The 18,657-nt window shown below is 42.1% G+C and overlaps 1 protein-coding gene across 3 annotated transcripts in view; it reads right to left on the bottom strand.

Annotated features, from left to right (window-relative positions):
* The window catches only part of B4GALT5 (beta-1,4-galactosyltransferase 5), a 73,094-nt gene that overhangs the window by 15,193 nt on the left and 39,244 nt on the right, over positions 1-18,657 (bottom strand). For all 3 annotated transcript variants that reach the window (XM_047853316.1, XM_047853315.1, XM_047853317.1), the window contains exon 2: positions 1,895-2,029. In XM_047853316.1, the coding sequence (XP_047709272.1) occupies positions 1,895-2,029 (135 nt within the window). The remainder of the gene's footprint in view (positions 1-1,894; positions 2,030-18,657) is intronic.

Below are 18,657 nucleotides of genomic sequence, written 5' to 3'. Positions count from 1 at the left end.
GCAAAATGGAAGTAACATAAAATCCTGTCCACCTGACAGGACCATGCTTGAGTCAAGGGTGATGATGTGTGAGCAGATTATTTGCAAAATCTAATGTCATACACGATGAATTAGGAAAGTGTGCTCAGCCTTCTCTCATGCCTTTAGAAACTGTACGGATTCCTCTTCCAGATCTGGTTCAGGGCTCAGGCCAATTGTTTAATGAAACCGCAATTTGGCCGAAAAGCTCTGAAAAGCCAATCACTTGCTCTTTGCAAACAAGAAGAAAGGAAGTATTAAAGCTTTGGTTTGCTAACTGTAGTCCTTTGTTGCTAAGTTGGCCAGCAGGCCAGACTGATGATAAACAAGGATGTGGTCAATTCTTTTAAGGATTTCACTTCCCTTTGAGAGGCAATGCTTTCTCCCGAGATCCCAAGCACCACAGAATTTTCATTTGCAGTGTTTGCAAAGCAACTTCACATTCTACAGTGAGCTCTGGACAATCTCAGAACTTAGAGAAGGCTGATTTGGAGGCAAGAATATTTCTTCAACTATACTCATTTTATGATACTGCACTAGGCTTGAGTGAAATTGGTAACAAAGCCACAGGAAAGCACACTGGGTCTCAGTTAAAGAAATACAAAGGCAAATCATAAATGCTTAGCAAAATAAAATCTCGGGGGTGTCTATTTTTTAAATAAAATATATCCCTGGCCAGACAAGAGACGCCTCACGACCGTCCCATTTAACCATCTGGAAATACTTTCTATGTTCAATTTTTGGAGGAGTTAAAAAGAGAGACCAAAAAGACAGCTTTCAAAGGTGAAGAACTTGCTGTGTATAGCCTTTATAAAAATAGTTAGAGTCAAAACCATGATTCAGGAACAAGCTCTTTTCATATAATGTTAGGCAAGCCATCTGACCTCTGTGTTCTTTTTTCCTCTTTATATAATTAGTGCTTGTAAGATAACAAAAGCCACAGGTAAAAGTTCCAAAAGATTGAGAAGGCAGAAATGTTCACTCTTACGTCCATCACTGCTATCTTTAGCTGAATAGTCTCAAAAGCTTTCTGCAAAGCTGAAGGATTCTGACTACCAAACTCAGCCACGTAGCTGGAATTAAACCACAGGATGAAAACCACACCTGACTAGGGAAGATAAACCAGGCAAACTATTGAACATTTCTTCCAGCAGTGGCTGTTAATTTGCGGAGGCTGTCCCAGATGACGTGATTATTATGAAATGGAAATCTGTTAAGTCTCAATTAAAGCACTCATAACCAACAAGGTAAGCAAGTCCTATGGGGCTGGCGAAATTCAAGCGCAGTCCAACAGGAAGAACAGAGTTGGAGCAACTCTTCCTGTTGGGCAACCACGGCCAGATTTACTTTGAAAATACCGTGGACCACCACTACGTGCAACTAACGAGACAAAACCAACCCACCAACCAACCAACCAGCCAACCAACCAACCAACCCCACAACGTTGAGCCATAAAATAAGCAAGTGTAAGGAAGTCCAACCAAGTTCTGTTTTTCCTCGTTGGCTGTTTGGAACATTTTTTGAAATCAAATTCTTTCCAGAAACAACTGTTTTGCTGGTGTCCTAAACATAAGCTTAATTTTAGTCCCCTCTTAGAGGCTGAAAAAAGGGGTCTTAAAAGATATTCTTTACCCCCCCAACCCTGAAAAGTATCAGGAGCAAAACTGGAGTCATCCAGTCACCTTGAGTATAGTGTTGGCAACACGAACAAGGATTCATTTTGCAAGAACCTCTTTTTTAGGAAGAAGGGAAGGCTCAGCCAAACCTTCTCTCTTTTACAATGCACTTTTTCTCATCAAAAATAATTATTCGAACCAAATTTACCTCTCTGGGGAGGAGACATTCTAATCAGACCATCTCTTGACTAAAAATATACCTGAGTCATTCACGCTGCTGTTCCTCTTGGCATAAGCACTCCGAACCACCTGCTCATAAACCTGAGCTCCGATGGTTCTCATGTTGTCCCGGATCAGAATGCCTTGAGCCTGCATCATGAAGAGGTAGGTGTTCACTGCAGAAAACAGAAGAGAAGGGGAAAAGAGGTGAATTCAAAAGCCATCACGAAAACAAAACAAAATAAACACACATACTTTGGCTCACTTGCTTTCCTTTTTCAAGAAAGTTTTTTCAGGGGCGCCTGGGTGGCTCAGTTGGTTAAGCATCCAACTCTTGCTTTCAGCTCAGGTCATGATCTCATGGTTCATGGGTTTGGGCCCCACATCGGGCTCTGTGCTGACAGCACGGAGCCTGCTTGGGATTCTGTCTCCCTCTCTCTCTGTCCCTCCCCTGCTCGCTCTCTATCTCTCTCTCAAAAAAAAAAAAAAAAAAAAAAAAAACACAAATAAACATTAAAAAACAAAACAAAACACTTTTTTCAGCTCTGAAACCCCCAAATGCCTTAACTCTATTTTTCATCCTGGGCTCTATGTTCCTAAGACACCAACATTCCTTGGGTGGCTGAGTAGGACTAAGGGGGCATTTCTGTCAATACTCAGCAGCTTGAGGAAAAAAACCCAAACACATAAATTACAAAAATTATATTCCACCAGGTCTTCAAACAGCCAATCGGTATTCTAGCGCTGTGATGATCACAAAACCTTTAATTTAAAGAAGATCTCATCTCGCTTTAAGTTCACCTTCTCAACACTCACTGGCTATGAAAGGAAACCACTGACCGCTCTGCCTACTGCAAACACTTAGGTCCAGGTCTGGTCTTGGCAACCTTCTGAAAGTGGTGTACTAAGGTCCAGCTACTTTTCTCTGGGGGGATTTGGAGAGAAGCAGAAGACAGTGAAAGACTGCCAGCAGCCTGACTACCCACCCACCCCAGCCCCGACGTCCAAAGCAAATGGGAAACGAGCAGGCTGCTTCGTCCGCGTGCAACGGAAACGCACTCCCTTCGTACTATACACGAGTAGTGAGCTACGGTGCGGCACGCCCGAGACACGTATGTCAATGACCCTCAATAAGACCAAACCAAAGCAGAAAACATAATCGTGACACACGATCATTCGCACTGACTGTCCAATCATCGTCATCTCTGGGGAGTGAGCTCCACTTGTGTTTTCTGCAAGTGTCTCTGAGATGTCAAACTGGGGAGTCACAATTATGCGCGAGCACAGCGCTGGCATTCCCTATGCAATCTCAACTACCAAGTCATCTGTTTCCAAGAAATGGTAAGGTTTCAAGACACACATTTGCAAATCTGAACTCCGGCCCGCGCTGGAGACCCTCTGAACACGTGGCTGCCCTCCCACCAAGCCCCAGGCAGGTCCGCCACGTCTGGGCCACTTGGCCAGCCTCGATGCACGTGGCCTCGGGCTGTCCTGGCCAGCCTCGATGCAAGTGGCCTCGGGCTGTCCTGGCTCTCGCACGAGACGTGTTTTGTTGACACTGCTTCACCATTATCATCTCGGTGCCCTGCGCACAATGGGCAGTAAATAAGGGCTAAATGGATGAAGCGGAGAAGTCAATTTATTGTATTTCAGGCTACTGTGTTCGCTGCTTGCACTGGTGACAGGGGTGGGGATGGGGACGGACCATCGGGCACAGCTCTCCATGAAAAACCCCAGGTGGCCCGTGTTAAACAGGGACATAAAACACTGCAAAAGATTTCAATGATCCCGAAGGTATATCCGGAGCCAGAAAATAATAAACAAATTAAAAATAAAGTCGATGTTCAGAATGCTTTTTGGGAGAAATTAGGTAGTTTGAATGTAGGCCTTGCACTGACAGGAAGACAACCACACGTTAACTTCTGGCGTCAGCAGAGAGGAGATCAGAGTGTTTATTCTCTACAGTCAGAGGAGTTACGGCAAAAGATGCCTTCAAATCCTTTAAAAAGTGTGATTCCGTGAAGCCTCTGAAAGCAAGAGTCACATCCCACTTTCTTTTTACAGCAGGTAGACAGCACAATGCCCAGTCACAGGAGGTAGGCAGTCCAGAAATATCCCTAAACAGAAGATGTAAAGTCCATCCAGTAATAAATTTCTAATGTAGTTTCATGGTATCTTTTATTATTATAATATGTACATTATACATATTATATATAACTGCCCTGAAGTCTTCCTTCCATCCCCAACATACTACTAAACCAGCTGTCCTCAATAACATAGAAACAAATATTAATTAAACTTTGTGTGTAAAGCTGTTAGTTCGTGGGCACTGCAAAAAAATCACTGCTTTCCTCTCCCTAAATTTCAATCTTCTCGGTGCCTGTTATCTCCTACACTGCAAAGGACACTGTTCTTGGCCCCTCTTTTAAATTCTCTCCCTTTCTTTGTTCTGGAATCCCAAGGGCAGGATTCCTCTGGGGCAGTTCTCAAACTTTTCCCTGCCCACTACCTTGCAGAGCTACTTGGAGCCTGAGTGGGGCCTATGAATTTGCACTTGTAGCAACCTCACAGGCGATACCAGTGTGGGGGTCTGAGGACATTTCCAGAACCAGGGCTCTAGAGAAGTGCAGCTACATAATAAATAGTTAAGTTGCATTCACTGAGCACTTCATTACATAATTCTTTATCTCATTTAATCCTCATAATTATCCTAAGAGGCAAGTAAGAACTATTCAACTTACAGTCAGTTTCTAGACTTCAGGTTCTCTATGCAGCTTCACCAAGGTCAGCTGAGCCACGGACCCGCACAGGTGCACCCATGCTCAGAGGACTGAGCTTTAGGACTTTGCTCTAGCCAACACCTCTCCCTCAAAGATTTCAGGTACCCACGTGGCTTACACAATTCCTGTTAAGGAGCTAGCTTTCCAGTCTTTATCTCCTACACAAAGCTGCCAGATGGATCTTTCTTAATTACAGATTTATCCACACTGCTCCTGCTCAAAAGCCTTCCATCCGGGGGCTTCGACGCTCCTGTCTACCATGCAAATCTCATTAATCCTTCAATTCCCAGTTACACACTTCTTTAGTCCTCCTCGAATTTCTGTGGTACTGTTACAGATTATCAAAAATCTGCCCTTTGTTTATATTTTGTCTTAGTTTCCTAACAACTGTCTCATGTGTTGGTCTTCCCATTCAAATAACAAATTTACTCAAACCACCTATTAAGGCTTTTTCTAATTATCTACAGGAATTAGCACAATGCTGGGGGGCGGGGGGGAACAAGACTGAGGAGATATATTTTGCCAAACAAAAGAAAATAACATGAATTCACAGACTCAAGATTGGATGAGATTTTGAAAAACACTCCTCAATCAATGAAACCAGAAGCTGGTTCTTTGAAAGAATTAACAAAACTGATAAACCCCTAGCCAGTTTGATCAAAAAGAAAAAGGAAAGGACCCAAATAAATAAAATCAAGAATGAAAGAGGAGAGATCACAACCAACAGAGCAGAAATAAAAACAATAATAAGAGAATATTATGAGCAATTATATGCCAATAAAATGGGCAATCTGGAAGAAATGGACAAATTCCTAGAAACATATACACTACCAAAACTGAAACAGGAAGAAATAGAAAATTTGAACAGACCCATAACCAGTAAAGAAATCGAATCAGTAATCAAAAATCTCCCAAAAAACAAGAGTCCAGGGCCAGAGGTTTTCCAAGGGAATTCTACCAAACATTTAAGGAAGAGCTAACACCTATTCTCTTGAAACTGTTCCAAAAAAATAGAAATGGAAGGAAAACTTCCAAACTCTTTCTATGAAGCCAGCATTACCTTGATTCCAAAACCAGACAAGAGACCCCACTAAAAAGGAGAACTATAGACCAATTTCCCTAATGAACATGGATGCAGTAATCCTCAACAAGATAATAGCCAACCGGATCCAACAATACATTAAAAAAATTATTCACCACGACCAAGTGGGATTTATAACTGGGATGAAAAGCTGGTTCAATCCACAAAACAATTAACGTGATTCATCACATCAATAAAAGAAAGGACAAGAACCATACGATCCTCTCAATAGATGCAAAGAAAGCATTTGACAAAATACAGCATCCTTTCTTGATAAAAACCCTCAAGAAAGTAAGGATAGAAGGAGCATACCTTGAGATCATAAAAGCCATATACGAAAGACCCAACACTAATATCATCCTCAATGGGGAAAAACTGAGAGCTTTCCCCCTAAGGCCAGGAACAAGACAGGGATGTCCACTCTCACCACTGTTATTCAACATAGTATTGGAAGTCTTAGCCTCAGCAATCAGACAACGCAAAGAAATAAAAGGCATCCAAATCGGCCAGAAGGAGGTCAAACTTTCACTCTTCACAGATGACATAATACTCTATATGGAAAACCCAAAAATTCCACCAAAAAATTGCTAGAACTGATTTATGAATTCAGCAAAGTGGCAGTATATAAGATCAGTGCATAGAAATCGGTTGCATTCCTATACACCAACAATGAAACAACAGAAAGAGAAATCAAGGAATCGATCCCATTTATCATTGCACCAAAAACCATAAAATACCTAGGAATAAATCTAACCAAAGAGGTGAAAAATCTATACACTGAGAACTATAGAAAGCTTATGAAAGAAATTGAAGAAGACACAAAAAATGGAAAAAGATTCCATTCTCCTGGAGAGGAAGAACAAACATTGTTAAAATGTCTATGCTACCCAAGCAATCTACATATTCAATGCAATCCCTATCAAAGTAACACCAGCATTCCTCACAAAGCTAGAACAAATAATCCTAAAATTTGTATGGAACCAGAAAAGACCCCTAATAGCCAAAGCAATCTTGAAAAAGAAAACCAAAGCAGAAGGCATCACAATCCCAGACTTCAAGCTATACTACAAAGCTGTAATCATCAAGACAGTATGCTACTGGCATAAGAACAGACTCTCAGATCAATGGAACCGAACAGAGAACCCAGAAATGGACCCACAAACGTACGGCCAACTAATCTTTGACAAAGCAGGAAAGAGTATCCAACGGAATAAAGACAGTCTCTTCAGCAAGTGGTGCTGGAAAAACTGGACAGCGACATGCAGAAGAATGAACCTGGACCCCATTCTTACCCCAGACACACACAAAAAAGTCAAAATGGATGAAAGACCTCAATGTAAGACAGGAAGCCATCAAAATCCTTGAGGAGAAAGCAGGCAAAAACCTCTTTGATCTTGCCCACAGCAACTTCTTAACTCAACACATCTCTGGAGGCAAGGGAAACAAAAGCCAAAATGAACTATTTCTGCACAGTGAAGGAAACCATCAGCAAAACTAAAAGACAATCGACAGAATGGGAGAAGATATTTGCAAACGACATATCAGATAAAGGGTTAGTATCCAAAATCTATAAAGAACTTATCAAACTCAACACCCAAAAAACAAATCATCTAGTGAAGAAATGGGCAAAAGACATGAATAGAAGCTTCTCCAAAGACATCCAGATGGTCAACTGACACATGAAAAAATGCTCAACATCACTCATCATCAGGGAAATACAAATCAAAACCACAATGAGATCCCACCTGACACCTGTCAGAATGGGTAACATGAACAACTCAGGCAACAACAGATGTTGGTGAGGATGCAGAGAAAGAGGATCTCTTTTGCACTGCTGGTGGGAATGCAAACTGGTGCAGCCACTCTGAAAAACAGTATGGAGGTTCCGCAAAAAATTGAAAATGGAACTACCTACGACTCAGCAATTGCACTACTAGGTATTTATCCAAGGGATACAGGTGTGCTGTTTTGAAGGGGCACGTGCACCCCCATGTTTACAGCAGCACTATCAACAATAGCCAAAGTATGGAAAGAGCCCAAATGTCCATCAATGGATGAATGTATAAAGAAGATGTCGTATATTTATACAATGGAATATTACTTGGCAATCAAAAAGACTGAAATCTTGCCATTTGCAACTACATGGATGGAACTAGAGGGTATTATGCAAAATTAGTCAGAGAAAGACAAATATCATAGGACTTCACTCATTTGAGGACTTTAAGAGACAAAACAGATGAACACAAGGGAAGGGAAGCAAAAATAATATAAAAACAGGGAGGGGGACAAAAACATAGGAGACTCTTAAATATGGAGAGCAAAGAGAGGGTTACTGGAGGGGTTGTGGGAGGAAGGATGGGCTAATTGGGTAGGGGGCATTAGGGTATCTACTCCTGAAATCATTGTTGCACTATATGCTAACTAATTTGGAGGTAAATTTAAAAAATAAAATTATAAAAAAAAAAAGAAAAGAAAAACACTCTTCAAGACCACTTAATACTTCCACACCAACCCAAAAGCTGTGCCTTCCAAGAAGATTAAATCAGTATGTAAAACAGAGCCATCTTCAAAGAAAATCCTGCTTTGAGTTGGGTCCAAAATGTTTCCGAATCACTTTTACCCACTGGTAAAATTCACATCTTCGTGAAGTAGATATCATCCTGATTTTTTATTTTAGATAAGGAAGTCAAGTCCTCCAGAAGTCATTTACCCAAGGTCATACAATCAGTGAAGTAAAAAACAGAGGCAGGTGAGGTTAGGTATTCTGTAACATTTTGATAAGCTTTTGGGAAAACAGTCCTTCCCAATAATATGGTCTTGATCAACAGTGGCTGAATCACAACAAAAAACAAAACGAAACAAACAAACAAAAAACAAATGAATTTATTTATTAGTATTGTTTTTTTAACCTGATTTAAACTGGCACTCTGTTGTTGAGTCCTCCATTGTGTTAACAAGTATCTACTGAGCGCCTGCTTTCCTGGGTGCTTTTGACAGGCGGTACTAGGTCACTGGGGGCCAAGCATGAGTAAGACAACACAGAGTAAGGTACAGACACAATTAAACAATTATAATGCAGTGTGATAAATGTCAAAATAACATTTACTACAAAGTCAGGCATACTGTTAACTTTTTTACACTTTCACAAGAAACCCTAATTATCATCCAGCCCCAGTATCTAGGTTAAGGGATCTCTTATGACCATAAAGCAGTTGAGAAAAATGAGCCCCATTCGGGAGCACACAACTGGAAATTTCCATCCCCATGCCAGTGTAAGCAGCCTTGGGCCATGGCTTTAACTAGAGCTTTTCCGGAAGCAAAGCACTGGGTCTCCTAAACCGGAAGACATACTCTCTCCTCTCCATTAGAATTCCGATCAGCCTCCACATCCTTATGAATCAGGTAAATGATTTTCACTTGAACACACACATTAATAAGTGACTGTGACTCATAAAAATTCCTTACAAGATCTGAAATTCCAGATTAGGAGCAAAATAATTTAAGGAAAAGACAAAATAACAGAATTCTACACATTTAGAGAGTTCATAATTTTTTTAGGCTAAACATGTGTGTCCTTAATGTTGGTTACATCTGGCTTGGTAAGCGAGAAGTAGAAAAAGCAAGCCATTCTTTTCCTGACCGCTCTTGGAGACCTGTGTCTTACCCCCAATACCCAAACACCCCAACACACACACACACACACACACACACACACACACACACACGCACACCCACAGCCCAATCTGCCTTCCCAGCTTTATTTTCCTAGTTGACACACTACACATTTTCTTCTTTGTCTTGTCTAGGCTACTTCCCTCACTAGAACGTGAGCTCCCTGAGGGCAGGGAGCTATGCCCCTGGTTAGCTAGAACAACGTGTCTCGAACAAGGAAGGTGCACAACAAATAATGTAAATAAGTGAATAAATGAGGACAACAAACAGAGGACTCTTCTGAATGAGGCTGTGCCCAAGGAGGTACAGATACGGGATTCTCAGCCCTTCTCTTATATTAGCCCTTACTCCTTTATGAGAGAAACCCAAAATGTTCCCCAGACTAACCTATTCCTAGGAAAAGTTCCGCAATTCCTTTTCACCAACTGAGCAGAGCTGCCAAATTGATTAGTTCTTCCCCCCAAAAATGTTCCCTGGGACTCTCCTTCCTCATGAAGTTGGGTTTTTTTTTTTTCGTGCTCCTAATATAACGCACGAGTTAATCAAAACCTTATACATTATTTGTAACAGAAAAACATTGGGAAGAACCTAAATGTGCATCCAAAAAAGACTGGTTGAATACATGACCATACACCTACGTGGATGGAGTGCTAGGAGGCCGTAAAGAAGAGGGAGGAACCATTAAAAATAGCCCCAAACTGGAAAGAACCCACAGGTCTGTCTGCAGTAGAACGGATTAAAAATCTGCAGCTCATCTGAATCAGAATCTATACAGCAACCAGAATGAACTACAATTACGTGCGACCACACAGATGGGTCGCTCATACGTCACGTGGAGCAGAGAAACCAAAGAGCGTACATATCATTCCATGCACGTGAAGTACAAAGTCAAAAACAGGCACAACTAGTCTACTGAGTAAGAAGTCAGGAGAACAGGTATCCTTGGAGTGGGCAGTGTGGTTGGAAGGGGGCTTCTGGTAACTTTTTAATTTCTTGACCTGGGTACTATTTACATACTGTGTTCATTTTGTGAAACTTTATCAAGCTGTTCACTTATATTGCTTCACTTATTTGTGGATTTCATTAAATGTACCCCCCCCCAAAAAAAAAGAATGAAGACAATCTGTGAACTGAATTTCAGGATATCCTGTTTAATAAATAAAAAAAAAAAAAAGCAAAGAGAAGTAACAGCATACACGTGCACATGTGTGATTGTTTCTGATTGTTTAAGTAACAAGGTGAAACTCATACACTTACATTTTTATAGAAAGAAACACATGAAAGGGAAGCCATTATATACCTATCATGTGCCAAGAACTGCCCTCCACTCTGCAGATAAACAGATCACCATAAATAAGATACAGTCCTTGTCACTGTCTGCAATGCAGGACCCAGGCAAGGAAACCTGTAACTAGTCCCGTTTCCAAGGGACAGGAGAGCAGCCACTAAATCCCTCTGTGAGGGCAGGGTCAGGAAAACAGTCTCAAGAAGAGGAGAGTCTGGAAGAGCACTGCATAGGTCTAGGCCAGGAAGAGGGCCCATGAGGACGAACGGGCACCAGGGGAGAAATATGTTTGAGGATCAAAGAGCAGCTCAGTATGGCTGGAATGAAGGGTGTGTATGGCAAAACGTGCGAGGAGGCCAGAAAAACAAAGGGGGTGAGATCACAAAGGGCTTTATGTGCTATATTTAGGGGCTTGACATTGAAGAAATGGTCTAGGGTCAGATTTCGGGTGGGCCAACTGGCAGGTATAAATCCAAACATGAAAAAGGACTTGTATTTTTACTATCTACAACCTAAGTTCCTTAATCAAAGGAAGGAAATTCTTTGGATGAACTGACTAGGGCTCTGTGTGCAGAATCCCACTTGGTTATTAAAAGCTGGGTGTCCAGGAGCACCTGGGTGACTCAGTCAGTTAAGCGTCTGACTTTGGCTCCGGTCATGATCTCACGGTTCGTGGGTTTGAGCCCCACGTCGGGCTCTGTGCTGATAGCTCAGAGCTTGGAGCCTGGAGCCTGTTTCGGATTCTGTGTCTCCCTCTCTCTCTGACCCTCCTTTGCGCGCACGCTCTCTCTCTCTCTCTCTCTCTCTCTCTCTCTCTCAAAAATAAACATTGAAAAAAAAAAGTGGGGTGTCTAAATCTTACCAAAGGCCATATTTTTGCTCTACGTGAAGCAGCGGGGGGAATGTCCTGTCTGCCAAAATCTGGGAAGCCAGCAGATGGAGTGAAGATGTCAGGATGGAAAGCTGGGGACTGCTAACACTAACCACAGCCGGGGAGAGCTGGCGCGGGGGGCGGGCACCTGACAGGCAAAGGTGCCACTTCCCACCGGAGCAGGCTGTCGGACCACGTGTTCTTTCCCTGGATTTACTCACACTGGGCATCTCTGCTCTGACCACCCTACAGACCACACAAATGTGTGACTTATAACAGTGTCAAGGACATTCCAGGAAAACACGGTGACAAATCTATGAACAGATTATACCCTACTAACCCCAATAGGGTTATACCCCATTCAGATGCCCACGCTCTCAATATAAAACGAAGGCCGGGGAAAGGGAACAGAAGCAGAAAAGGAATTAAAGACAGGAAAACAGGAAGGTTGCTCACTTCCTTTCCCTTCCCCCGTATGTAAGCAACACACACAAGATAACAGTGAAAATTAAGGGGAAACAAAGAACAGAGGGGTGTCATAGGAAGTTTGGACTTTGAGTTTTGCCAGAGTATCCGCAAAACCTGCGCCACCTTTTTGGACCAATATTTTCTGAGAAAAACCAGAACCTGAAAAATAACTGATCTCTACCACCAAAAACAGAGATTACCAGGGTTCACGGCTCCGCACAGAGGAGTTCTGTAAAAGAATGCATTCATTTATTCTCCTTTTTTAAAAATGTTTTTAATGTTTACTTATTTTTGAGAGAGAGCGCGAGTGGGGGAGGGCAGAGAGAGAGGGAGACAGAATCCAAGGCAGGCTCCAGGCTCCAAGCTGTCAGCACAGAGCCTGAGGTGGGGCTTGAACTCACGAACTGTGAGATCGTGACCTGAGCCGAAGTCAGACACTTAACCAACTGAGCCACCCAGGCGCCCCCGCTTATTCTGGTTATAATATCCATATAATACACACACACACACACACACAAGCCCTTGCAAAGAGATGGATTCCTAGAAAAAGTCAAGCATTTGTTGAGCCCGCGTGCCAGCACTTTCCTGGATACCTGTGTCTGTCACCTCATTTCCACCTCACACTAAACCAAGGTCGGTTACTACCCTCGTTTTATAGACTGAGGGGACTCAGGCTGGGAAAAGTAACTCAACTGTGTGCAGCCAAGATTTCTCTGTCGCCAGAGTCCAAGTTTTTAACAAATACTATGTTCCATTTTCTCCAGTTCTCAAATGCCTAGAAATCTCTTGAATGCACACTTACTGTTCCCACGCTTTGCTTACAGATTCCTTTCATCTGGATCCGCAGGGTCAGTATCTTACACCTGATTGGCTCCCAATATTACACTTCAGTAGTGGGTGTCCGTGCTCATGATATGGTGTGGCACGTCCCTAAAATTGCATTAAGTTTTATAAGAATGTACTAAGTTTGAGGCTCTAATGTGAATCTTGAATCTTTGCGTTTCAGATCTATTTAAATACTGGAGGCTTATAGTAGACATTGAGAGATAGAAAGATCCAAGGTGGCTAAGTATACTGTGGCACATATCTAAGAAAGAAAATATAAACTTTTTTTTAAGATGCAAGGAATTTCTTGAAAATAAATTTAGTCTTTGGCACATCTGTTCTACTGCTCCAGAGCAACTGTGTGGCAATTTTCACACAAAAAGTATTTAAAGAAAACTGGGTGTTATGGGAGGGGAGCATTAAGAGAGTTAGGAATCCCCAAAACTATGGAGGAAAAATTTCAGTCCACAAATCTTTTGCTTTCCTAGTTCTTCCCATGTGAGGCAGAAAAACCACCAAGTCAATCATAAGTTCCATTTTTCACCCTCCCTGGTTATTATTCCCAGCAATTAAAAAAAAGAGCAAAAAAAACCCAAGTGGTAAAAATTAACAACTATGAAATACTCTGTTAACGTTTCCACTGACCTGCTAGTGTATTAGCTGTTAAATTATTAAACTGTACATGAGATTAGAAATGAAAATGCTGCCTAAACAGATATTAACTAGCCAAGCTGCCTAAGGCAATCACTTAAGCTTCAGCTTTGTTCCCCCCAAATTCCTAAATAGCACGATTACCAACCACAGAAGTACAGACCCACAAGAGGGGCTCAGCAAACACGGAAGCCCCAGTCCTGCACTGTGTAACCTGCACAGAACCCTGGGTCAGAGAAAACTATAAATTACCTATCTGGCACTGTTCCCATCGAATGCCTGCATCTACCCTGGCTCTGCCTTGGGAGTTAAGTTGCAGAGAAGGTGGAGATGTCACTGGGCGGGGGGACCGACAGAGCAACACCGCTGTCAGCAGCTGACTCCAGCCAGACAAAGGCTCCGCCCACCTCTTGGGCCTAACCTCCCGTATGATCAGGCAGAACTCCACCTCCTGCTGAGGCTGCCACCTCTCCTGTCTGAATGTGCTCTGGTGACACTAAGCTTTAATGACCCTTTTCACAGTGTTTCCTGATATCATTCCACCCCCAGGATTAGAATGGTCTTGGCTCTTTCCCAAGTGATACATAACCTCTTATCCATGACCCCATACCTGTGAGCATGGCTCTTCCAGCAGGCTGTGGGTATGTGTTACTCTTCCCACCCCCTCCCATCTATAATGTCTGACAAACAGTAGACACTTCACTATTTATTAAATTGATGAATTACAGCTTGGCACAGAGCATGCTGTTATGGCCATTTGGTGGAGGTGACCTGTTTTCTAAAGCTAGATGTATGCTGTTTTTTTTGCAGCCACACTAGAAAGATTCGGCCAGAAAAGGGCACAGTGAAACTTATCCTTGACTAACTTTGCTGGTTTAAGTGTAAATTGGTATAACCCTTTGGAAAAACTATTTGCAGACTCAACGAAGAGCCATAAAAATGCTCCCATCCTCTGGTCTAGCAATTTCAAGCAAACTATTCCAAACCTGAGGGCATTCTACACGCAGAGTCTTTTATTGAATTATTTCTCCAAGCAAAACTTAGAGAACAACTCAAAAGCAACAATAAAATAAGATACGTTAATTGTGATACGTACTCTTGGCAGAACCTATAACTTTACAAGTACGAACTATGAAACCTTATACGCAGAACAAATGTAGAACACCTAACATAGACTATCACCCTCAACATGAAACAAAGTTCTGTTATATTAGGTAATTACTGCTGAGGAAAGAGCACATGCATGAGGCAAAAGAAGATTAAAAGCAAGTTTACTAACAGGCTTAGGTGTAAACAGTATGTGATTTGATTTTTTTCCTTCTATTTTTACAACTTTTCTCTACAACGTGTGTGTGTGTGTGTGTGTGTGTGTGTGTGTGTGTAATATGGGGGGGAAAAATCAAGGATTCCTCCAGCCAGAGTGAATTTATCTGACAAGAGACATTAATAAACAAAATATACACAATTTCATTCTTTAGTTGTCAGGCTGGCGGGAGCGGTGGGGGGGGGGGGGGGGGGGCGGGTGGAGAAGCAAGCATACAAAGTATGTAGCTGTCATATTTGAATTACCCCCATATCAACATTCTGTTCTAGAAAGGTTGTTAATCATGGCTGCTCAAGTGCTCCCTACCTTGAAGCCCATCAGAACTTCTTAGAACCAGAAATGTCTGCAGAAACCAAGAATTCACATACTGACAAGGAGTTCTACCTTTCTGTCTTTGGGGAGTAGAGCATATGTGTACCACGCAAATAACAGATATGATGGGAAAGGTTAGAAACCCCTCATAAATATCTTCCTTCTAACGGAAAAGCTGGAGGGGAAGTTCCTGAACTGGGGGGTCCTGGTTTGAGTCCTGTCCCTGGTGGCTCTGTGCTTTCTGGACCTTGGCTGTCCCATCTGTATCATGTTCATATTGAACTGTATGAGGTTTTCTCCATCTCTTTCCAACCAGGCCACGACCCCCATCACTGATACACAGGAGAAATGCAGATACAATTATACTAAATGCATTCAAAATACAGAATTATGTAATACTGAAAAATTCTGATTCTTCTCCCTTCCCTTGGGACCTTGAGAATCATCGAACTGCTAAGTCTCCTTACCCTTCAAATCTCACGATGCTTAAGTGTGTTGTTTTCTTTCTTCACTTCGGAAAAACTGGCCCACATACACCTCAGATTTACATTTTCTGCCTTCTCTCCTCTTCCTTCCCAGAGCTGGTTAAGGTTTGACTGTCCTACACTGTTGGCCTTCATTTCCAGAACATTGTGCTTCAGCCCCCTTCATGGTAAAGCTGGAGAGGGTGCTCGACTGGATGGGAAAGCACATTCCCAGGGCCACCTCCTTCCCCATACACACGGGTCAGGAAATTATAGTGGAGCTATCTACAATGAACAAGGGTCATAAAAGGGCTTCTAATTCTCTCTCTCTCTCTCTCTTCTCCCTCTCTCACCACGCTGAAAAATTATATTTTAGTTGTGATTTATAAGAACGCAATTCTAGAGCAAAGAGTTGAATTTCTTCACCTCTGAAATGCTATCGCCTACACCTAAGTTTCCTCTATCCTTTTGCAAATAAGAAACCGGACAAATAGGTGTGTTCAAGGATGTTTATCTCAGTATTATCTATAAAAACAAACCCACAAACCTACCTAAATGGGCAACAAAAGGGACTGGGGACAAAAATTATGGCCAAGTCAACGCCATGGAAAACTGAGCCATCATTATTTCACCTGAACAATCATACCGTGGGACAGTGTATGCAGGATACCACATTTGTATTAAAGAAAAAGAAACACAGGAAAATACATGCATAAAACAGTGTTACAATTTGCGCATCAAACGTTCACAGTGTCATCTCTGCTCAGTAGAATTATGGGTCATCAGCACTTTCCTTTCTCTGTCACCATGCACCATTCCCATGGCTGTCAGAAAAACCCTCATATAACAAAGAAGTTCTCTGCTCCAACAGGGAAAGTTCTTGCAGCCACCAAATCTGTTTGACCGCAAATTTCAAGTTTTCCAGAGTTACTGCTACAGCAAATACTCAGCACCCAGGAAGAGACAATGGGGAATCAGAAAAGACGGTTTATTTCACACCTGTGCCAGCCGAGTGGTGTCACCTCCAAAGGCTGAGCCCGAACCTCGGCACTGGCCTTCTCCTATGGCTGGGATGGTAGGGGGCTGAGAGACAAAAGAATAAGGGGAGGGGGCACTTATCAGTGGTGCTATGCAGGTGGGTGGTACAGGCAGGAGGCAAGCAAGATTACAGAAGCCAAAAGCATGCAAGGGAGTTTCCGCCGTGGACATCTGGCTGGCCCCTTTTACCTTGTTTTTACTAGCTTTTCTTCTCATTAGGAAGAATGTCTTTTTCACATAGCACCTATTGAATATCTATGAACACACTAGGAATGCTGCCTTTGAACGTGGTTTCTTTCTGTCTTTCTTTCTTTCTTTCTTTCTTTCTTTCTTTCTTTCTTTCTTTCTTTCTTTCTAATCTATTGATTTTGAGAGAGAGAGAGAGAGAGAGAGAGAGAGAGAGAGAATGAACCCCAAGCAGGCTCTGTGCTGTCAGCAAAGAGCCCGATGAGGGGCTTGAACCCACCAACCGTTGAGATCACGACCTGAGCTGAAACCAAGAGTCAAACACTTAACCAACTGAGCCACAAGCACCTAGGTGATTGTTTTTTTAAAACAATCATGCATTTTAATATGGGGAAAAGGGGACACAAAAACACAGCTGAGCTTTTGCTCCCCCCTCTTTACTGCTCCAGACCCAAATGATTTCTCCAACCCCAAACCATTATTCCACCTTCACCTACACCCATGTGATTCCTAATTATCCTAAAATTTCTGATCCTTCTAGTTATAACTTCACCAAGCAAGCTTCTTCTACCCAGTCTACAATCCCAAAGTATTCTTCACATACTCTTCTTTGGTCTCTCTCCTGATCCTCTTTTGGAAAGGAGATTATTCTCCATGTCCTATGGGGATAATATATTATAATCATATTACTGTTAGCCTGGAAGATTATAACAGACTAATAGGGTTACCCACTCTTTAGGAATTTAAGTGTTTCCAAAAGGCATCATTCTAGCTGACATTAACACTCACATTGTCAGACACATGAAATCAGAGCCATGATTTCCATAGAGAGGCAAAAATTACCATAGAAAGCACTTGAAAATGTCTGGACTCTAGGCATAAACACTTAGCAAAGAAAGATCTTCCCTTAACACCCTGTGGGTATGATACCTTCCTCCAGACCAGATGGCTGTCTTTAGCAGACAACAAATTGTAGTCCTAGAAAGGGGTCCTCTGAGCCATGCAGAATGCTGGGCTCAGGTCTCTCATCTATTATATTGTTTTATCTTTCACTTGACCCAGAATGATCAGACATTAGCACTTCTTTCTGTAAGTGATGCTCACGTGCTTAAGCAATGCAAGACCTACCAAGTCCAAAGAAATGGAAGGGCCAACCAAGAATACTCTGGAAAGAGGAATGCATGGTCAAAACTTGTAAGACTACTCCGGAACATTAAAAAATTCTTCCCACAGATTACCTGATTACAAAGGGCAAAAGGTACATCTACAATGGAGAGTTCAGACAGGGACCACCTGACCAAGGGATCGAAATGGGCATTACTAACATTGGAACAAGCCAACATTACCTTCAGAATATTCTTGGCAGAAACTCATAACCTAAAACTAATCAAGCTTTCAGAACTATCTTCCAACTTACAAAAATCAGGGGGTTAAAAAACACATCAAACGGACACCAAGCAACTCCAGAATGTAGAACATTCTATAAACCAGTGGCCTGGACTCTTCGAAGTTACTATAATAAGGGATATGGAGAGGGGTGGGACGGCTACAGACTGAGACCAAAGAGACATAATCAAATATAGTATGCAATTTGAAGAAGGGTGGCTATAAATTGAGCACCACTAGGGAAATCTGGATATGGTCTGGATATCAAAACATATTATCAAAGTACTGTTAATTTTCTTAATTGCAATAAAAGTATACAGGAAAATAATAGTATATAGGAACATATTTAAAAAAATACTTTTATTTTTGAGAGAGACAGAGACAGAGACAGAGACAGAGACAGAGCATGAGTGGGGGAAAGGCAGAGACAGAGGGAGACACAGAATCTGAAACAGGCTCCA

Source organism: Prionailurus viverrinus, chromosome A3 (genome assembly GCF_022837055.1).
Source record: "Prionailurus viverrinus isolate Anna chromosome A3, UM_Priviv_1.0, whole genome shotgun sequence".
NCBI lineage: Eukaryota > Metazoa > Chordata > Mammalia > Carnivora > Felidae > Prionailurus > Prionailurus viverrinus.
This window is presented reverse-complemented; position numbering and strand designations above follow the sequence as displayed.